At 33.2% G+C, this 24305-nt stretch overlaps 1 protein-coding gene across 4 annotated transcripts in view; it reads right to left on the reverse strand.

Moving 5' to 3' along the window:
- Ptpn4 (protein tyrosine phosphatase non-receptor type 4) overlaps nt 1-24305 on the reverse strand; it is a 180840-nt gene that overhangs the window by 59519 nt on the left and 97016 nt on the right. For all 4 annotated transcript variants that reach the window (XM_076866759.2, XM_076866757.2, XM_076866758.2 and 1 more), the window contains 4 exons: nt 22572-22660; nt 15655-15718; nt 12515-12687; nt 2543-2611 (listed from right to left, as the gene is read on the reverse strand). In XM_076866759.2, the coding sequence (XP_076722874.1) occupies nt 2543-2611; nt 12515-12687; nt 15655-15718; nt 22572-22660 (395 nt within the window). The remainder of the gene's footprint in view (nt 1-2542; nt 2612-12514; nt 12688-15654; nt 15719-22571; nt 22661-24305) is intronic.

The following is a 24305-nucleotide window of genomic DNA, read 5'->3' on the forward strand; positions in this document are numbered from 1 at the left end:
GAAAGCTGTAAGAGAGTTCACTATCTATAGTTAGGACATCAACTACTTTCATTTTCTAAGAGAAGGAAAAAAATCCTTTGAAGGAAGAAAATATCCAGCATACTCACCTACTATAAACCGTCAAAACTCTTTACTCTTCTTCATAAGACTAGGCATGTTTGGAATGCTTCGAATTCAAAGCTAAATTTCAGGTATTTTATTTTATTAACAGTTTTAACCTCAGAGACCCACCCACTCAAACTTGCTGTCTATGTTTCCTGTTGAGTGTGGAAATTTCAGAGAAAAAAATACCACACTGCAGTGTGTTTGCAATGTGGTAAATTTATTTTTTGACCATGGCACCTATTTTTCTGTTGTATGAGAATGCTGTTTGCTTTCTTCTTAGATATTATTATATGATAACTGAGGAAGTATGAAAGCAATTTGAAGAGTTGAAATAAGAAAAAAATGCTATAAAATTTATAATAAAAAATTTAAGAAGAAATTTTTTCTATCTATTCATTCTGTCAACTAAAATTTCAAAACAGGTGAGAAATTCTGGAATTCTTTAATATTTTGCCAAAATAATTTAACAGTTGCTGAAATTACTACAGAAATTTGATGTATATGTATCAGGTCATCACAACAATATTATATTAGGAAAACAATCCCAGAAAGTCTAGTCTTTTAAACATGAAAGGATAAATAAAATAGCCCAGTACCACTAAAACTTCTTCCCAGTTGATGACTTCTTACTTCAAGGAGAATTCATAAAATTCCAGCAAAACAGAAGGAATAAAATAGACATTTGAGGATTATCATGTTGGAATTCCAGCTCTACTGTTCACTGAATGCAAACTTGTTTTATAAAATAACCTATTAACTTCACATTTTAATAATGACTACCCAAATTGAACAAGTAAAATGTAGGTATAATTTCTAAAAGCTGATATGACCAAAAATATTAAAATGATATTAATAAAGAAACTTTTTGTGGTGTTGGGGAGACAGCTCAGAGAGAGAGTGCTTGCTTAGCATGTGCAAGGCCATGGGTTTGATCCCCAGCACTATCAAAAAACAAATAAACAAATAAACAATAAGTAAATAAATAAATAAAACAGAAACCATTTGCATTTGCTATTAACCTTATGGTAAAAATACACTTATAATACTGTATTCATGGACGTAATATTATAGCTATCTTTAAATTTTATCTTTGATTTTATTTAATAAATATTAAGTAAGAAAAAAGCTTACTGTTAAGAAAGGAAAGAAAAAGGCTTAAGGACATTGTTCTGGTGCAGTTGTAACAGGAAAAATATTTTCATTTTAATAAGTACTTACATGAGTATTACAAAATAAATTATAATACTCAGAGCTAGAAAAAAAATTCATTCTAAGTTAGAATAATAAAGTTGATAAGAAAATTATTTCTTCCCTAAGAGCAATTGCAAAGAAAAGAATTTTATATTAACACTTACTGTGCATTTTAACTTTGTACAGGTCTTTATTACTAACTGGAAATAATGGTGTCTAGCACTGTAAAAAGGAGGATTTTGAGTAATTTCAGGAATCATGTAAATTAGGATAACCATCTCTGTGTTTTGACTTTTTTCTCCCTTTCAAAATAACCAAGCCACTAAAATTTATATTAAATAAAAAGATAACTTCCCCTCATAAATCTAAAACTAAGATATAAGAATAAACTGAATTCAAAACTTTTCTGAACAAATGCTAAAATGAATTATACTATTAAAATTCAAGAAAACTTATCACAGCAAAATGCTATATCCCTAACCTGCTGAATCCTTCCCACCAAGCCATTTTCATAGACTGTTTCCCTGTTAGATAGATTATTCATAGACAAATCAGAAAGAAGGTAACCCCAGAAGAAAGGAAAAAAGGTGTTTACTCAAACACAAAATACATCTTTCTACAATTTTTTGCTTTATATATAAGTAGCTCATAGTTATAATTTATTTTTATAAGCTCTTAATACATATTACTGTGACAGTCACAAATAGTCTTAGCAACAACTCTTACTGTGAAGGCAGGGACATGGCAGGGGCAAAGGAAAGAACCCAAAACTTAGATTTACATTTAACTATAAAAGTATTTAATTGTTTATAAAGACTTACTGCCATTATAAATGATTAGATTTTTTTCAGCATCAAAGAAAATGTGCGTGATATGTTAAGTGATCAAAGCAAGCAACAAAAAGCATGAAACAATTTTGAAACAAATATATACATACATATATCTATAAATGCACAGAAAAATCTTGAATAAACCCTGGAAAAAATTTAAAATGGTTGTTTTGGGATGACAATTTTTCTTTAGGATATTTGACAATGTTGGGATTTTAAATTTAAATATGTATCCTATCTCTCATTTTCATTAATTAGAAAAAAGGATTAATTTTCATTTGGGGAAGGAAGGAAAACAAATCAATTGTGTGAATAAAGAAAAGGACTTGTGACTATTCTGAAATCATTTAGAAAAAATTTTTAATAACTTTAATTCTTAAAAAAAAAATTCAGACACTGAAACAGAATTGGCTTACCTTGCAAATACCCTGTCTTTATTTGCCTTTTCTTTGCCATACTGAACTGACTGGACTTCAGTTCTCCCACTGAAATACATAAATACGTACAATATCTTAAAGAGAACTACAAGATAAAATGACAACACACAATATGATTATATTACAATTTTGTATGAGACAAGACATTTCCAACAACAACAATAATGACAACAAAAGCAGAATAAGACTATTAGACTGAACTACATTCCAGTTCTACCTGGATGGATGAAGTTTTCCCATTAATGAACAGACATGTGTTCCACAGACATTTTATTTTCAAATACTTAGAGTATGAGCAAAATAGTTTTGTGTGAGAGGAATTCCTTCCTGGTTCTGCCCTGCAAAAATATTCTCTCTAGAGTAAGAAACAGGCTGTTGTGCCCTAGTTTAAACAAACTCTACCAGCCCTGTCCTGTCCCCACAGGTTTGGGGTTTAGCTAGTGTCTCCACTATTCCTTAAGCAAGGAGCTGAAACATGGGGGATGATCTTGGAGAACTGCTCTTTCTTTGGGCAAGCTTTTCTTCCTTTCAACTGCTAATAATCATACAGATAATGAGGACTGTTACATATATCCTCAACTCCCTACATGTCCAGATGTGGGGCAATTCCAGATTTCCAAATATAGAAAGGAAAACTAAGGACAGAAATAACATTAGGAGTTGGGCACTAAGATATTTATCTTGAAACCAATTAGTTAATCAGTAACATTTTATGCAAGGAATATGATTATCCTCCTTTGTACACCAGCATGTTCACACCAACTTTGTTAAAAAGGGTTGATTCTTAGACAATTTTAAGATTTGTGATATCTCATTACTTAAGTGTGAATACATTTCTAGTACATCAAATATAACCATTTACAAATGCAGATATCAATGCATGTAAGACTAGCCAAATAGAGGTCTCCAAAGCTACTCAAGCAATTTTAAGACCATTTTCCATGGATAAGTATGAATAAATGTGATCTGAAGAGCATGCTGGTGAGGTTTTAATGGAAAAATGAGAAACAGTAACATGATATTTTAATGCTAATAAGTTGAACTTTCCTAAGAAAGTATATTTTCTCTGAGGAAGACATAATACATTAAGGTTCCCCACTATTTGTATTTCCACATTAGAATAAGATTTAATCCCTTGGATATTCTGAAACAGAGATAACCGGGTGTGCATGGGGAGGCTGGTGGGGAAAATAATACTTCTGTCTAATGTTACCAGTCAAAATAATATTTCAACATTTTAGGTATGACATTAGTACCTGTATTGTCAACCACCACTTAACTATGAGGGAAAAAGTGTTTATTTAGTGTATAGTTATTAGGTATAAGACTGTTAAACATTTGTCATGCTGCCTTTCTTACTTCATTTATAAGACTACTAGTCACTCTAGTGATTAAAAAGTGCTTTAGATAATTTTTAAAGTTCTTCGGGACTATAAACATAAAGCTTAATCTTTAAAACTATAAATATATATGGCAAATATATATGGTTTGTATATACACACTAACTTAATGTGGACTGAGCTGTCATAGTGATGGGGGCAGACAGATGTGAGTAGTGGGAACACAAGGTTAAAAGAATAATTCTATAGTATGGGCCCACTGTGCTGACCCCCACGTGCTTTCTTTTCCAAGAAGTAATTTACCTGTACCCCTGCCTGGCTTAAGTAGACAGGATGTGTTGCATTCCTCTGTAAACTACTTATTATCTATAGGAGAAATGTAGGCCCAAAATAACATAGATAAGAAAATCCCAAATTACCCCGAAGAGGAAGACTTCTGTGACTCTCTTCACAGACCAGATCCCAAAACTCAGGGAGATAAGGATAATTCCTTTTAACCATAAAATCTGAATGCATGGTTAAGAATCCAATTTGAATAGGTCAGCATATGCTAAGGTGACTTAGAGTTGTCATGGTAGTGGAGATTTCAAAGTCTGATGTCATCCTTCTGCCAGTCAAAAGTTAAGAGGTGGGCCTGAGTGGGACTCTCTGGAAATTTCTCTGGGATCTCCAATAGAAATGGAGTGCAGGAGAGGCTAATTATACCTCTTTTCTCTGACAGGACCCATTCTCTGGCTTGAGAGTGTCCTCTTTCCCTTTTCCTATCCCTTCAATAAACTCATGCCTATTGCTCTGAGTGACATGTCTGAAATCTTTCTGACTTGACTGCAAAAATCAGCTTTTGAAGGTTGGACAATAAGTATCAATTCTGTCCTTTTGTGCTCTGCTACAATTAGCAAGGGGTTTTGAGTGAATACACTCCATTTTGTAGATTCCTTTGCCATCTGTCTTTCTGTTACATTCCGTTTTCAGAAGGCACTGATGGAAGATCAGAAAGTAGAGAAAGGCAGAGCAGGAAACAGGAAGGTGCTGGTAGCTGCTTTAAGTTGTGGGAACAGGGCACAGTGGGAAACAGCATCTTATAGATGGTTGATGATTCAGAATTGTGACAGTGGCTCTAACAGTGTAGTACCAAGTCCAGGCCTGGTAATTCCAGCCCAGAGAGACCCAAGCTTTTGATCCTTGGGCATTTTCCCTTCTTCCCTGTTTGCCTCTTCACAGCCCTCTTATTCCCTATTGCCTTCCCAGTCTTTTTAACACCTGTATAACCATTTCCCTCGATTAAATTGCTTTTATTTGAAATATCAAAAAGGCTTTGTTCCTCTAACTAAATCCTGACAGATACATTAATTATCCAGTGAAGAGGATTCAAATGGCGCACTCTTATTCAAAAGGCTGGATTTACAATTGAATTTCATAATAAGGAAGGAACAATTTATTTACTTAAAATATTTTGTAGTTTTAATGAACAGCATGCTTTTATTTTGCTTGCTTATTTTTATGTGGTGCTACGGATGGAACCCAGTACCTCACACATGCTAGGCAAGCACTCTGCCACTGAGTTATAGCCACAGAAGGAACAATTTAAACAATACCAGAGAATTTATGTTGCATATTGTCTATAACACAGTCTTTAAAGGCTTAGTAATGTTATTAGAATATAGAACACCAAAATCTGACAGTAGATTACTGATCTTTTGAACAATAAGAAAGTGCCAGGAGGGCTGGGGATGTGGCTCATGTGGTACTGTGCTCGCCTGGCATGCGTGCGGCCTGGGTTCGATCCTCAGCACCACATGCAAAACAGAGATGTTGTGTCCACGAAAACTAAAAAATAAATATTGAAATTCTCTCTCTCTAAAAGAAAAAAAAAACTTTAATTAAAAATAAAAAAGATAGGCTTGTTTAAAAAAAAAAGAAAAAAAAAGAAAGTGCCAGGAGTTAAATATATATACATATGTCCGTATATAAATATATATGCTTATTATTTATAAGTAATTAAGTAATATAAAAAAGGTCTAAAAAGGAAAAAAAACTGTTTTTTTTTTTTCTACCAACAAATCATCATCATTAAGCACAGGTAAAAATCATTTTGAAAAAAGTCTTGAAATAGAGACAGAATCTTAACGTGAATACAAGATATATGCCACTTGTTTAATTTTTACTTTTTTTGAGACAGGGTCTTACTACATTGTCTAGGCTAGCCTCAAATTCCTGGGAGCAGGGCTGGGATTGTGGCTCAGTGGTGGAGCGCTTGCCTAGTACATGTGAGGCACTGGGTTCGATCCTTAGCATCACACACAAAAAATAAACAAATATAATAAAGCTATTTAAAAATTTCTGGGATACAGCGATACTACTACCTCACTCTCTGGATTGGCTGAGGCTACAGGCACGTATGACCATGCTTAATTATAATCCAGTTTTAACTGAAAAAGATAATGCTGATTTCCTTTGAAATAAAAGAAAGGAAAAGATGATGTTTAAAAAAAATAAGGGAAAAAAGATTGGGAAAGCTTAAGAAGTTCATGTATTAATATTTAAAGCTATACATTAAGGATTCAAATACTTCTTCTCACTTGTCTTTTTTTTTTTTTCTTTTCTTTTCTTTTTTGTGGTACTGGGGATTGTACCCAGGGGCCAGGGGCACTCTACTATTGAGCTACATCTTCCCTTGCTTTTTAAATTTATTTTGAGATAGGCTCTAAGTTGCTCAGGCTGGCTTTGAACTTGCAATCCTGCCTTATCCTCTTGAGTTGCGGGGATTACAGGTGTGGTTCAATTTCCTTTTTAAAAAAAAAATTGATTAATTAATTAATTTTAAAGTTAGAGTATTTATTTTACATTTTAAAATTTTACCATTTACTTCTATTCAGTAGTTATCATTTTCACAATTGTAAAGTATTAATTCTATTTGAATGATTTAATCTTCATTCTAAGTGAAGAATTTTTCTTGAGTTATTTTGACTTATCTCTTGGTTGGCTTAATTTTACTATGAGTAGATGTTTTTCAAAGGCTCAGAGATTTTATATTACATGAGGTTTAACATACTGAATAATGTCATCCTGACTTTAGACTTGAATGGCAACCTGGGTGAGCTTAATATTTTTTACTCTCTTATTTTCATTAGGACTTCAGAGACAAAGAGTGGTCCACAAGCTACATAAGCCTGAAGACAAGTTTCATTTGGCATATTCATTATTCAAAAATTATTTAATCCAAATAGATAAACTTCTAGCAAGACAAGTTATCAATATCAATTAGACAAGCAACATTGCTAAATTCTGGACATATTAAAAAGATAATGGTAACATTATGAACCTTATGCTAACAAAGCCAGTAACTTAGATGAAATGGGAAAATCTGTTTAAAGAAAAACTACCAAAGTTTGCTCAGGACTGTCTTATCTATTAACATTTTTGGACATTTATTCAAAACGTTCTAAGAAATAAAACTGCCCAAAAGGATTAATTGGTAAATTATTTTTCTTTTCTCACTATTTAAAACTCCTTTATAGGCTGGGGTTGTGGCTCAGTGGTAGAGTGCTCGCCTAGCATGCACAGGGCACTGGGTTCGATCCTCAGCACCACATAAAAAATAAAATAAATAAATAAAACTCCTTTATCAGCAATCACAAAAGAAATCAATAATATTCAAGGCTGGTGAAGTGTCTTTCACAATTGGAATGCAATGTCTATTATTTATTTATGCCATTTTCCCCCCATATTTTTAATTGGTGCATTATAATTAAACACAACAGTGGAATTTGTTCTTATATCTTCATACATGCACACGATATAACAATGTAATTTGGTTTAATTAGTAAATTCTATCAAACATTTACAAAGGAAATTAGAGCATTACCACACAAACTCTCCCAGGAAAATAGAGATATTCCAATTTCTTCAATAAGGCCAATATTACCCTGACACAGAAACCTGACAATGTCACTATAAGATAGAAAACTACAGACCAATATCCTTCATGAGCACAGATGCAAAATTTCTAAACAAAATTTTAACAAGTTTATTTGGACAGCATATAAAAAAGAGAGCATTATCCCAGGAATAGAAAACTGGTTTGACACTTGAAACTCAAAAAGTAACTGATCATATTAACAAACTGAAAAGAAAACCATATGATAATCTCAATAATTACAGAGAAAGCATTTAACAAAAATCAACACACAATCCTAACAAAAAGTTTCAGGAAAGAAGAAACAAGAAGTTCTTTAACATGCATGAATGATATGGGGCATCTAGAAAAAGCCTACAACCAAAATCATAGTTCACAGTGAATAGATGACACGCTTTCTACCAAGATGAAGTAGAAGGCAAGGAAGTCTGCTCTCATCACTTGTATTCAACACTATTCAACATGGTAATCCAGATGGAACAATAAGGAAAGAAAAAGAAAAAGCATCAGATTAGAAGGGAAGAACTAAAACCATCTTTACCTTACAGGTAGAAAATCTGTTGGAAACTGTTGGGCTCGGTGGCACATACCTGTAATCCTAGGGGCTTGGGAGGCTGAGGCAGGAGGATCATGAGTTTAAAGCTAGCCTTAGCAACTTAGCGAGGCCCTAACCAACTCAGTGAGATCCTGTCTCTAAATAAATATTAAAAAGGGCTGGGGATGTGGCTCAGTAGTTAAGTGCCTCTGGGTTCAATTCTTGGTACAAAAAAAAAAAAAAAAAAAAAAAAAAAATCTGTTGGAAACTATAAGAAAGCTCCTATAATAAATGAGTTTAGCAAGGCTTCAGGAAACAAGGTCAACATTAAAAAATCAACTGCATTTCTTCTAATGGCAACGATCAATTTGAAATCAAAATTTAACAAATATCATTTATGGATAAAAATATGAAATATGTAAAGCTAAATTTGACAAAGATATGCAAGACTTGTACATAAAAAACTAAAAACATTGCTGGAGAAATAAAAGAAAACCACATGTTATGCTTCATGAGTTGGAAGAGCCTATATTTTTAAGATATCAATTCTCCAAAAATGGATATACAGATTCGGCATGATTCCAATTAGAATCCCTTTTTCATAGAAATTGGTAAAATAACTCTAAAATTCAAATGGAAATATAAAGTGGCTAGAATATCCAAAACAACTTTTAAAAGAGGAGCAAAGCTGGAGGACTAATAATAAAATATAAGTTCAACAACAGAACGATACAAATGAGCTACTCATTTTTGACAAAAGTGAAAAGGAACAACTAGATATAAATGTTCAAAAAATGAACTCCAACCCATATTTCACATCAAATATAAGAATTATATCCAAATGTATCACCTAAATGTAAGAACTAAATGTAAGAGCAAAAACTATAAAACTCTTAGAAGGAAACAGAAATAAATCTTTGTGACCTTGGATTAGGCAAATATTTCTTAGATATGAGAACAAAAGAAAAGTCGATAAAAGAACAAACTAATAAGCTTAACTCCAACAAAATTCAAAATCTGTTCTCTTGATACTGGTAAACACTAAAAAGATAACAGCAAGCATTATCTTTGAGGACCTGGTAGAGTTAGAAGTCTATTTTTTGGGGTGGTGGGAGGAATTGAACCCAGGGTTTTATGTATGTTAGGACAAGTATCCTATGATTGGGTTACACCCTCAGTCCTAAAATAGAACTTACACTGCAGGAAAGTTCACAAAGGTACAACTGCTTGGACAAAATGTTCAACAGTTCTTAAAAAGTTAAACATGCATCTACCATATGAACTGGCCATTATGCATTTAGGTATTTACCTAAGAAAATGTCCATACAAAGACTTCCATATGCATGTTCACAGTAGCTTTATTTGTAATAGCCTGAATCTGGAAACAATCCACTTGATACCCATCAAATGGATAACCAATTATTTATCTACACAATGGACTATTACTCTGCAATAAAAAGAAATGAGCTATAAATACAGGCAAGAATATGGATGAATCTTAAAGTAATTATCCTGAGTAAAAGTGGATTGACTAAAGACTAAAAAGAATACTTAATATGTTTCACTTTACATAAAATCCTAGAAAATTTATAAAGACAGAGAACAGATCAGCAGTTGTCTGAGGACAAAAGGTGGAAGAAAGGTTGTCACAGAGGAATATTATAGATCTTTTGTGGGTGATGGGTATGCTTATTATTGTGATTATGGTGAAGGATTCATGGAGATTCAAACATTAATTTTAAATGTAGTAGTTTACTATGTGTGAATACCTCAATAAATCTATTTTAAAGTATTTCATTCAGTTTTTAAAAATGTAGATTCCACTTAATAGACCATAATCTCAGTTCTGTTGAATGAATAAAGTCTGTCAATTCTAGATCCATCTTCTCCCAAGGGCAATAACAGTCAAATGGCAGTTATTGTTCTCTCCACCAATCTTAAAATATTTTTTTTTGTTTTTAAATATGAGTTTATTTTTTTAAAAAACATATGTATATTTTGTGTATATTATATGTATATTATATGTGTCTGTATATATATGTTGTAGATGAACACAATACCTTTATTTTATTTATTTATTTTTATGTTGTGGTGAGGATCAAACTCAGTGCCTCACACGTGCGAGGCAAGCGGTCTGCCACTGATATCCCAGCCCCAAAATAGTTCTTAAACTTTTTTTTAAAATTAATGTCTATGGTAGAAATTTCTTTTGGTGTCAGTGATGATCTTCTCCACAATAGTATCTTCAATTGTCTATTCATCACATCTAGACCTATGGTATGGTTTGGATTACTTTCTTGAATTTTTTCTTATCTGAGACCTGTTTGAACTGTAGTTGAAGATTGGTTACTGTGTTTTATTAATTTCTTTGTCACATAAGTAAAATGGGTGTGTATGGAGAGGAGGGTGGGAGAGAGAGAGGGAAATGGATGGACAGATACATATTTCTGCAAGGATATGGGAAAAGAAAAGAGTTCTACCAGAAAGTAAGGTCAGTATTTGGGTAGTCATTTTGGAATTAGACTCACTGAAGAACACCCTTAGGTTGGTTTTATACTGATCTCAAATTTCAAATAACATAGAGCCTTTGAGATTTTTTTTCTGTAGGGAAGGTTCAATATTTTCCCTTGACTTTCACTATTGACTGCACACATTCACCCTCAGACTTCTTATCTTTAATTTTGCAAATAATTTTTCTCAATATTGCTTTTAGGAAAGTGAGAAAGGAGTTAAAACATCAAGTCACTGAAGATTCTGGTTTTTTTAAATTAAAATTTTCCTAATTCTGTTTAATTGTTGCTACTCAACTTTTGTGCACTTTTATTACATTTTCTTGGGATGACAGGCATCTATTTTTAGTGATATACTCTGTAGTAAACTTTATGCTGTTATTTTTTACTGAGATTATAAACTGCGCATTTATACATGTCTATAATTTACATTGTAAATTTTTTAAAAAAAAAATTTTTAAGTTGCAGATGGACACAATGCTATTTATTTATGTATGTATGTATGTAGTGCTGAGGATCAAACCCAGTGTCTCATATGTGCTAGGCAAGCACTGTACCACTGAGCCACAACCCCAGTCTCTACAACGTAAATTTTGTTAGGACACTTCTAAATATTTTTCTCCTGAACATATAAGATAAAATCAGCCTATCACATAATGGTCAAGGGTTTTATTTATTGAAGATAGAAAAATCTTATTTTGTGAACAGAAACAGACAAAAATCAGTAACATTCGTCTTATTAGAAGATCATCAATAACTTTCTCTACACAAGTCTTATCTGGTTTCATTTTAAAACCAGCTTTTAAAGGCCTTTAAAAATTCCATAAATAAAACCAATCAGAGCTTCTTCAAATTTAGTTACTCCCCCAAAGACTTTCAGGAAAAAATAAAGCAGTCAAGAATAAATAAGGGTGCAGTTGGATAGGAGAAATAACTTCTAATGTCCTATAGCACAATAGGATAATGCTGACTAACAACAATTAATGGTACATTTCAAAATAATTGATAAATGTCTGAGGTGATGAATATGCCAATTACCTTGATCTGATCATTATACATATTTTATAGGTATCAAATATTACATTATACCCCATTATGTGTCCATTAAAAATAAAAATGATTTAAGAAATAATAAATAAGACACTTGCAGGGAAAAGAAACCCCGGAGTTCTTGTTCAATAACTAAACTTGATTTTGCCTAACGATTGTTCTGAACTCTTTACAATAGATGGTTTAACAACTCAGAAATATGCTAAATTATAAATTTTAAAAAACTATATAAACTCATGCAGAATCTATCTTAATTTTTACAAATAAAATAAATGTGCCTGAACAAAGAGAAGTTTTTACTTAAATAGTAAAGAGACAATGGAAATCTAACCCATGTCTAGACTATAAATAAATTAATATGGTTAATTTACTTTAGATAATAAGGACCTGAAATAAAGTCAATAGAATGGGTCTCTGAAGCCTCATGAATCTCTGAAGAACACATAGAACTTTCTGATACATATGTAAGGGCTGCATTCCATAGGGACTCCAAAGGTAGGTATGAAGAGCAATAATTCTATGGTTCTATCAACTAGACAATTGCTTTCATGGGAGGAAAAACATCTAACAAAAAATTCTTAATACAAAAGTAGTACTTACCAGTACCGGAATTTTGAACCTAATGTAAAATAATGTGCAAAAAAATTCTTTTGAGGTGGAAGTGGTCTGTCCAAACGGAAGAATGTGTGATGTTCTACACATGCTTTCCACAAATTCTTACAAGCTCGGTAATTCACCATATTAAATCCCAGTAGTGTTTCTCTAGATTCATGCTGTAATAAACCAAAAATGCAGAGAATATCACAAAAAAAGTCAGAATCTAATGCTATATTTACTTTTGTTCCGTATACATCTACAGAACTGTGAAGCAATAACTCATTTATTTTTATTCTTCATAGTATTCTACTGGAAATGTACACACTACAGATACTTATCCACTTTACTGCTGATATAGACACTTGGTGATTCCAGTCTGAGGGGATAAGAGTAATGCTGCTGTGTATACTTCTGTATGTCATCTGGTGTACACTTGAACACTTTTCTGTTGATGGATCATAGATACGAGTATGTTGAGCTTTAGTACATAAAACCCAACAACTGTATATGCTCCATATATTCACCAACCACTGGTTTATCAGTCCTTTTCATTTTAATAGGTATCCAAAGGCAGCACACTTTGGTTATAATTTGTATCTCCTTGATGACTAATGAGGTTCAATATCTTTTCACGTTACTGGCCATGTGGATACACTCTCTTGTGTGAAGTGTAGTTCAAGTTACTAGTTTATTTTTCTACGGCTTGCATTTAAAACTAAGGACAGAGTATGTGTGTGAGAGAGTGATACATATTCTGTTATTTCTTAATGATTTCTTTTGATGAAGAGTTACTAACTATAACAGCCTATCTTATCAATTTTTATGTTTGAGGTTAAAAAGATTTCCTTGTATGTACTATTCTACAAATCTTTCCCCATTCAAAGATCATAAAGAGAGCCAGAGGCTGTAGTACATGTCTCCAATCCTAGTAATTCAGGAGGGTCAGGCAGGAGGATCATTAAGTTCAAGGCCAGCTACTTAGTGAGATCCTGTCTCAATATTTAAGAGGGGGGAGTGCTAGGGATGTAGCTCACTGGAAAAGCACCCTTGGGTTCAATCCCCAATACTATATTTTTTTTAAAAAAAAAAAAGGTCATGAAGCTATTTTCCATAACTAAATCACTGTAAAATGTCTATGTGTAAATAATACAGTACCTTGTATAAAGTTAATATACTTAAAACATCATTTCTTGACCACCAGAAAATTATCTTAGTTATGATTATTAGTTGCTTTGTATGTAGTAACACATACAGTATGTATAACATGTACCATAAACATTGGGCAAAATGACAGACAGTAAATATGACGTAGTAACGTCTCTCTGTGTCAGCAAGATCCAAGATGCATATATACTCCCCCTTTTTGACACTTGACCATGTAATCTTCATATGCTACTCATTGTATTTGGAAGGTAACAAGAAATTTTCCCACACAGTTTGAAAAGAATGAACACAAAAGGTTATATCGAGAGATTAGCACATTCTCTAAAGTTTGGGTATTTAAAAACAAAGAGATGTTTTAAGGAGAAAACATTAGCAAGGGTGACCTTCTGCAGAGTATACCTGTATACTGCCTTTAATCAAATACTAGTTGACTTTTGTTGCTCTTGTTACTTATAGGAAAACACATTCCTAACTGATATACTATCTGAGAAGAAATACTGAATAACATGAAAATGGTTGATAAGACTTCATATTTTAGGTTCAAAAATAAGCAAATTAATCCATGGTGATACAGATGAGAAGGTTGTTTATTTTTTAGAAGGCTTAATGACTGAAAGTGGGTCTCAGTTCCATTAGCAACATTACCAGCTTCTGGGGTACTAGTAATGTTCTGTGTTATTAATCTGGAAGATGTTGAAATGGATATGTTTATGTTTTCAAGTTGTAAATTTAAAATCATACTTTTAGCTGGGTACATGCCTGTAATTCCAGCAACACAAGAGGTTGAAACAGGAGGATTCTAAGTATAAAGCCAGCCTTGGCAACTTAGTGAGACCCTATCTCAAAATAAAATAAAATAAAAGGGCTGGGCGGAAAGTGGGTGCTGGGATTGTGGTTCAGTGGTAGAGCGTTTGCCTAACATGTGTGAAGCACTAGATTTGATTCTCAATACATATCTATCTATCTATTTTTTTTAAAGAAAGAGCTGGGTGGCTGGGGTTGTAGCTCAGTGGTTGAACACTTGTCTAGCACAAGAGAGGCACTAGGTTTGAGCCTCAGCACTGCATAAAAATAATAAATGAATAAAATAAAGGTATTTTGTCTATCTACAACTAAAAAAAAATTTTAAAGGGGGGGGCTGGGGATGTGGCTCAGTGGTAGAGCACCTCTGGGTTCAACTGCCAACAACACACAAACACACACACCCCATGTACTTTTTTGTGCTACATTTTAACTTCAATAGAAATTTGATTAGGAAAACTCTACATTTTGTGAACATAAATGAACAGCCACAGATTAGATTGATATCATGATAAAATGCAGTGGATTCAAATATATTAAGGTTTCGAATACATTCTACACACACACACACACTCACGTCCATCCTGAAATCTATATTAATTTGCAAAGATTTCTAAGAAATAATGTAAATAAAAAGGTTAATTTGATGAAATAATCACTTACAATGAAAAATTGTTTCCAACACTGTACTTTCCATGACAACTCAACTTATACTTAACATAGAAAAAGGCCATTATCACTTCAACACAGGGAGGAAATGTGCTATATGTTCACGAATTATAAACGAAACACTCAGCTTTCCAAAAATGAAATTAACTTATATATGAAATGAAATGCAGTGGATTTAATAGAAAAAAGGAGAAGGCCATAGAAAATGTTCAGCTATTGCTCTTAGGAATGGAACCTGGGGATGGGCAATGAATATCATGTGTTAGAAATCAGTTTGTGAGTAGAGGAAAGAACAGAAAGAATGTCTAGAAGAACTTTAAATCAGAACCACAGAAACACCGAAGAAACAAATATACCTGGTCATAAAAAGTGAATTCATTTACCCTAATAGAGAGTTATCAACAGTATTAATTGTACTTATAATGGTAGAAAAATTCTATCATTAATGACTGGGCATTTCATAAAAGACTTACTTCATTTATATCAATAATTATTAGACCAATACTTACCAGTTCCTTTCTAAGTTGAATAAAAAACTGTTTGCACTTAAAGGAAATCTTCACAATCTTCAACCTGTACAAAAGAGAACAAACTAGAGCATTTAAAATATTGAATAAAGAGAAAAATATTAACAAATTAAGAAAGTATCTATAAAACAGCCGGGCACAGTGGCACAGGCCTGTAATCCCAGTGGTTTGGGAGGCTGAGACAGGAGGATCTCAGTTTCAAAGCCAGTCTCAGCAATAGTCAAGTGCTAAGCAACTCAGTGAGACACTGTCTCTAAATAAAATACAAAATAGGTCTAGGAGGTGGCTCAGTGGTCAATTGTCCCTGAGTTCAACCCCTGGTATCCACCCATCCCCAAAAGAAAGTATCTATAAAATGATCTTTTAAATTTATATTTTCTAATATCTAAACATCTTATCATATATTCTATACATGCACACAGAATATAAAAAAATCTGAAGTTTTTGGTGCTTCATGAAAAAATAGTTAAAATCTATGGGTTCAACTACAGAAAATTTTATCAAAATATCTAATTGCAAAATATCCATTTCCCAATTTTATATGTACAGAAATACTTAAATGTCACAAATTAAAATTTCAAAAAATAGGACTGTGAATGTGGCTCAGTGGTTGAGTGCTTGCCAACTAGCATGCAGAAAGCCCTGAGTTAGATCCCCAGCACTCAACAGTGAACGATGACAACAACAACAACAAAATAGAAAAAAACCTCAAGAAGTATCAATAAAATAGGTGTAGTTTACTCCTTAAAACTACAAGCAATACTGATAAAATGTAAAATTTCAGCTTTGTGCAATGACCCTAGAGCCATTTTTTAATTTGACTTTAAAAAGCTTAATTAAACTAGTACAGTGGCACTTGCTGATAATCCCAGCTACTCAGGAGACTAAGGCAGGAAATCTCAAGTTGGAGCTAGCCTGGGTAACTTAGCAAGACCCCATCTCAAAATAAAATTTTAAAAAGGGGCTGAGAATGTAGCTCAGTGGTAAAGTACTTGCTAGCATTTTCAAAGCTCTAGGTTCAATCCCCAGTAATACCCCCCACTACAAGGCATAAGTATTTTTTTAAATTTCACCTTTCTATTTTACTTTTCTTCTCATATGAAATCCACAATGGTATGCATCCTCAAAGTTCCATTAGTGAAATCAATATGAGCAAAACTGATGTGTCTCTTTATTATAACCATATGTAATACGTTAAGACTCAAGATACTTTTTGACTTTAAGACCTGGTCATAAGGCCAAAGGCATTAAATTTATTTAGTGAAAACTTCTGTGGGATCCTGCTCCAATCTTCTAATACATTTTTTTCATGTTGATTCTAAATTTTGATCTTCATAACTCATGGCCCTATCCATCCAAGAAGCTCTTGGCATTCCCAGATTTCTCACACCTCAAATCACTTGGGGAGGCAAATGAATGAGTCAGCTTCAAGCATGACTAGTTTAGAATAGGAAAGAAAATATATGCTTAGTGGTATTTTTGTTTATTTGTTTATTAAGGAATGCACCCAGGGGCACTTTACCACTGAGTTACATCCTCATCCCTTTTTATTCTTTAATTTCAGACTGGGTCTCAGTAAGGTGCTGAGGCTGGCCTCAAACTTGTGCTCCTCCTGCTCAGCCTCCCAAGTCCCTGGGATTACAGGTGTGTGCCAATGCACTTACTGGTTTTAGTTTTTAGGCTTAAAATTTTTTGTTTTTTATTTTTACATTCAGAGCTTCCCCACAACATGGGGAAATTCTTTTGTCATATGACAGAGGACGTTAGTTCTAGAAAGTCAAGGAAAAAAAAGACTAGGTAAAACAAACTGTATTTATGGAAAAAAAGAAAACCAGGTACCTCATTTTAAAAATCCTAAAAGTGGTACATATATTTTAGAAGTTATAAATGAATTTCTATTAGGAGTTGTCACAAAAGCAACAAACAAAACTCTATTCATTTCTAAATGATCAGTATAAAGGAAATCTAACCCAGTTTCAAATCATATTAATTTTAAAAACCCAGAAAAACATTAAACAAGGAATAAATAGAAATTCTTACACTGGTTACTCCTTGGCATAAAACTTATTTTATACAACTTGTATTTTCTTATAAAGACATTCTATATGATTTTATTCTACACATAGGCATAATAGTTTTTAATATAATTAAACAATGAATAAAGGACTTTGAAATACCTATTTTGTCAAATAATATTATAGCTATAATAGTTTTCTTTTGGTTTCTATATTCTTGATTTATCTTTTTCAATGCATTTACTTTCAACCATTCTGTCTCTTTATGCTTTTGATATATCTCTAGTAGATAGTATGTAGACTGTTTTTGTAAAAGTCCAGTTTGAATAATCCAGAAAAGATGAAAGAACTACAAACATTTGAAAAAATGCTCAGCATTACTAGACATTAGAGAAATGCAAATAAAAATTATAATTACTTCACATTCACCAGAATGACTGTCATATAAAAGACAGACAACCACCACCACAGGGGAGAATATGGTGAAGTTGAACATACATATGCTGCTCTTTGGAATGTGAAATAATGCAGCCATGATTGAAAACTCAGCAAAACCTTTCCTTTGTGTATGCCCTAATGAAATGAAAGCACATGTGTCCACAAAACCTGTATGCATATATTCATAGCAGCATCATTCCTAATGGCCAAAAGATAGAGTGATTGATGAACTGATAAACAAAATGTGGTATATGACCACAGAATGGAATATTATTCAGCAGGAACCTCAAAAACATTATGTTAAATGAAAGAACTCAGTCACTAATGACCACATAGCATATGATCTCATTTAAAGGAATATCCAGCACAGGAAACTTCTATAGAGAAAAAAGTGATTAGTGATTGCCGTGTCTAGTGATGGGTGAGAGGCAGAGGAAGGGATGGGGAATGACTCCTAATGGTTGCAAGATTAATCTCTTGGGGGTAATAAAAATGATTCAAAATTAGAGTAAAATTATGTTGCAACCTGTAAATATACTACAGACCACTGAACTATATACTTTAATAGGCAAATTTAGAGTATGTAAATTGAAGCAGTGAAGTTGTTAAAAAAACCATTTTGATAATTTCAATTTGAAAATTCCTTTACTTTGGAGAACTTCTTTTAACATTTCTCACAAGGCAGGGTTGCTAGCAACAAACTCCCTCAATTTTTGTCTGAGAAAGTTTTATTTATTTCACTTCTGAAGGTAATTACAGACTTCTAAGTTTGTGAGCTTTTTCTTGCAACACTTTTATTCCATTTTCTTCCTGCTTACATGGTTTCTTATCCTTGTTGAAGGATAAACCATGAAGGTGTTGACATTTGCTTCTTTTGAGATTTTTCTCTTTCTCTTTGACTTTCTAAAGTATGAATATGCTATGTATAGCTCTAGAATCGAAGGGTATTTAATTTGTTTGATATTCTCTGAACTTCTGGGTTTGTTCCTGGGTGGCTGTCATTAACTTTAGAAAGGTATCAACCACTACTTCTTTTGTTCAAATTCTCCTTCTGGTAGTCTCATTATCTATCTTAACTGCTTTTTCTTCTTGGCTTTCCAGTTTGGGAAGTTTATACTGACTTATCTTCAAGGTCAGTGACTATATTTCAGTTGTACACAATGTAACAATGAGACAACCCATGGCATTCTTCACTCCTTTTGCAGTGTTTCTAATTCCTTTGATTCTTTGACAGGGTTTCCATCTCTCTGGTTACATTACTCATCAGATTTTGCATACTGTGTAAGTTTTCCATTGAAGTCTTTACATACTAATTAGTTTATTTATTTAACTTATTTTTTAGTTGTAGTTGGATGCAATACCTTTATTTTATTTATTTTATGTGGTGCTGAGGAGGGAATCCAGGGCCTCGAACATGCTAGGCGAGCCATAACCCCAACCCCTAATTAGTTGTGATATAATCCTAAAATCTTTGAGATACCTGAATCTGGTTCTGGTGCTTGCCTTTGCCTCGTCTGTTTTTTGTCTTTGTTTTTTTGCCTTTCAGCAATGCTTTGTAATTGATTGATGAATGCCTGATGTGATATACAGGGGTAAGTGGAACTAGGGCAAATATCCCTTTAGTGGAGGTTCTTATTTATCTGGCAAGAAGAAAGGCTGTTTACTGTTTGTTGTAAACAAACTGTAGACTTGAGGTTACAATTTCCTCTAGTATCTGTGTTTTTGTTATCCCTATTGTCTTAGGTTTCCCTAGGTAAACTTTAAACAGTCTGAGCTTTGCAGTTACTTCAGTTATAATCCTGTTATTACAGAGGAGCCTCACTGACTGTTAAGGTACAGACAGTGGGGAAACCATTCTTTAATGCTGATTACGTCTCAGTTCTTTAGTGGTTTCTGCCTCTTCCTTATGACCCTCCTTAGGTAGACAAGAAAGCAGGAGGAGTCTGAGTTGGATAACTGCCATCCCCCATTTTGGTAAGGTTCTGATAGAACTCATGTTGTTCAAGTGCTGGCAAAATAGTTTCTGAGGGCAGGCCTTGTTAAGAAGAACAGAAAGCTCTAAGTGGTTTTAAAATGTTTACTTTCCCCCACCCGCTGCCATAAATGGATTTTTTTCTTCCTTCTTCACCCTGAGAACCTGGAGAGGCATGAAAACTCATGAAAGTCTAGAGGTTTTACTAAGTCTGGGTCCCCCAGAAATTTTTTATTTCTTTATCTAGACAAAACTCGGTATCTAGCTATTAGACAACGACCCTTTAAGTATTCCTAACAGTTCTGGCTCTAGTAGTTTGCTAACCTTGATTATTCTCTGTACTAATTTGCCACTCCAGTTTTCAAAACAATTTTCTTGATTCTCTGAAGAATCTTAAAAGTTGTTGGTTTGGGGTTGTTATTAGCTTTTTTCTTGTTGTGAGGACAGAAGTGTGAACATCTAAGCTTTTTACCTGTCAGACTGGAAATCAGAACTCTCTCTTCCTCTTTTCATTGTCTTAATGATGCCTCCTGGTTGATATTCATTCTAAAGAAGTCTAATTTAAAGAATCCACATATCTCCAATTTGTTATTCAACAAATTTAAAGTATAAACCTGAGCTGGGGGGATAATCATATATAGAAAATGGACACGAGAGAGCATATTTATTATGTGGTACTCTCGTTTTACATGTAGGTCTAATTCTGAGAGAAGAGGTAAATGAAATGAGTTTAAAACTCTGCTTCATACTTACCAGTTATTTAATTTAAGGCCCACCTAATTTCTCCTGCGTTTCTCCTTATTTGTTAAAAAAAATTATAATAATTACCAAACTTGCAGAATTCTAAATTACAGATAAATGGATTGAAATTCATGAGTGATTTTTTTTTCTATCAGTTTTAAACTCTTCATTCATGAATATATTTGGTATCTACACCATTTTAATTTTTGGCCTAAGCATCTTATTTGAGATATTACATGAAATAAAGTTCCTGAAATGAAAGATATTATAGTCATCATCATTATCAGTACTCATAAAGTGATTTTATGGTTTCCTAAAGTCAATTTACGCAGTACTTGCTAAAATATAAATTTAAAGGCAATGGCAATGCCATAAATACCAATTTGATAATAGTTAGGAGATGAATATAAACCATATTCACAAATAATACTTGAGAAGTATTTGCTTTTGTGAAAATAAGTTCAAAAATTTGATGATTATCAAAGATACCTGGAAGGGCTGTGTGTGTAGTTCAGTGGTATAAGCACTTGCCTAACATGTGCAAGGCCCTGAGTTTGATTCCCAACAATGAAGAAAAAAATATGTATATATTGGATCTTAAATCATGGCTTCTTGTTACCAAATTGTAAATATTTCCCTAATATTGTATTATGTACTGCTGTGAAAAGTAAGCTCAGAAGAAATCCTCATGTTTCATAATGAGGCAGACTTAGTAGCTTTAGCACCTTTAAATCCCATCTATTTAGTGTAATTTTTGAAAATAAAATTTAAAAATCCACACTGTTTATTTTCCACGTGACACTTTAAATACTCACATTCTCATTGCTACTTTTATTTTTAACCTAACTGGTCTGTTAAGGAATTGGAAATATAAGTTCTATGTCTCAACTTTAACTCTCACTATATGTAGCTATAAAATAAAAATCAACTCCTTAGCATGTAAAAGTCTGAGTCCTTTTTCTTCCTTAAGGAATATATTCCTAAATTCTTATTTTCTTCTCAATCAAAACAAACGAAGGAAGGAAAAAGCAACTCAGTATCCTTCCATTAATGAACTCGTCATCAGGCCTCAGCAAATGCTTGGTACTCCTATCTTGAATGCTCTATACACATTAAATAAACTCTATTATATTTGCTGCCTCTTTCACATTTCCCTTTCAACTGAGAAAATTCCTATTCGCCCTATCAAAACCATTTCAAATATCATGGGGCTTATAAGATATTCCAGAGAGATTACATCCATTTTTGTTTCAACAATAAACTAGGATTCCAATGAATGCATTTAAATGAAATACTGTACTTACAGCTCTTAACATGGTAGAAGACACAAAGCAAATGCTCTAATAAAGCTGCAGTATGAAGTTAGAGATTCTTTAAGAAAAATTTCATTAGTAATATTTTTATGTAGCCATTTTAAAATAAACAAATTTTAGTTTTTTTCTTGAAGGTTCCAAGTAAACAGGATAAAGTATAAGTTGCACCACCTAAGAAAACTGACATTAAAAAGGTAACATACTTGGGCTGGGGATATGGCTCAAGTGGTAGCACTCTCGCCTGGCATGGGTAAGGCACTGGGTTTGATCCTCAGCACCACATAAAAATAAAATAAAGATATTGTGCCCACCTAAACTAAAAAATAAATTAAAAAAAAAAGTTAACATACCTTTACTTAACACAAATTATTATATTTGGTAATATAGTGGTAAAAACAAAAGCATTAATGAGGTTCTTACCATGGAAAGGTATTCATTCGTACCCGGTTCTTATAAATCAGAATTCCTCCTGACATCACACCAATCATAATTTCATTGTTACTTTGATCCTTCAAAAGAAATACATGACCAATCTAAAACAACAGCTTTAGTTGTTAGAAATATATTTTTTAAACAGGATTAGTTTCAATACAATGCGACATTTTCAAAGATATTATAGAATCATGTTATAATGACAAATCCAAATAGCAATTATTACACATTTACACATCATATTTCCCTAAGAAAGGCAGGTGAAAAAAAAAAGATGATGCAAATGTGAAGCAGAATTATGGAAAATTGTGATCTGAATACTTTAGGGGGACACAGATGGAAGTCATATGTATACCTCTATACTGACAGAAGAGGTCCTTTGCTTGTTCCAAATTATGTTTTTACATTATTTGATGATTCTAACCAAACTGTCAAAAAGTCTTCAAATATATATAGGTTAAAAAAATGAGGCTTTAGCAGGGTGCATTTCTATAATCCTTTGCAAACTCAAAACCAGCCTCAGCAATTTAGCTAGACCGTGTCTTTTTTTTTTTTTTTTTTTAGTTGTCAAGGGATCTCCATTTTATTTATTGATATGTGGTGCTGAGAATCAAATCCAGCACCCTCAGGATTGAGCCACAATCCCAGCCTGACCCTGTCTTAAAATAAAAATACAAATGGTTGACAATGTGGCTCAGTGGTTAAAGGGCCTGGGTTCAATCTCTGCTACAAAAAAAAAAAAAAAAAAAAGCTTTAGAAAAAAGATATAGGTTGGTTTTTAAACACAGAAATAGGTATTAGAAGGTAACGCAAATTAACTTTTTTTGTGTATCATTTCCCTCATCTGTACAGTGGCAATAAAATATTCTCACCTCAGAGGGCTGTTTGAAGGATTAAAGGATATTAATACATGTAATATCCTAACAAGGGTGTCTGGCATTTAGTAAATGCCACATGGGTGTTTCCTGTTGTTATTACCCATGTTGTGGACTGTAGAATTCCTGAAAATTACTGTCCTCACAATCTTTCTTGAAAATTCTCTAATCATCCTGTGGCTATAGTCCAAACTTGCTCTTATAAGGTCACCAGTGACTTCCACATTTTTAATTCAGTTCTCTGTCCTCATCCTACTTGACCTAAAAGCATCATTTGATACAGTAGACCACCCCTGATTCACTTGACTCCAAAGACACACAATTGTATCTTTAACATAAAAAAGAATTTCTTTCTATCCAAATGGCTGTTCCTTCTTGATCTCCTATTCTTCTGCATCTCCAACCTCTAAACTTTGAAGTGTTCCAGCTTTGAGGATCTCTTCTGTTATCTACAGTATTTGCTCCTACAGGGCTCTTTTTTTTCTTTTTTTAATATTTGTTTTAGATGTTGGTGGACCTTTATTTTATTCATTTATTTATATGCAGTGCTGAGAATTGAACCCAGTGCCTCACACATGTCAGGCAGTGCTTCACCACTGAGCTACAACTCCAGCCCCACCTCTCCCAGGTCTCTTGTCTTGCAGTCTTAAATATTATCCATAAGCTAACAACTCCCAAATTTGTATCTCAAGCTCAAACTTTTCTGCTGAACTCCAGATCTATATAAACTGTCTATCCTTCTTCATTTGGACTTGTAAAAGTCTTCTCAAATTTAACACGTCCCAAGACTAATTCTGAAACCTGCTCTGCCTGGTCTTTCACTTACTGATTACTTTTTACTATCCCA

This window comes from Callospermophilus lateralis, chromosome 9, assembly GCF_048772815.1.
Source record: "Callospermophilus lateralis isolate mCalLat2 chromosome 9, mCalLat2.hap1, whole genome shotgun sequence".
NCBI classification, from domain to species: domain Eukaryota; kingdom Metazoa; phylum Chordata; class Mammalia; order Rodentia; family Sciuridae; genus Callospermophilus; species Callospermophilus lateralis.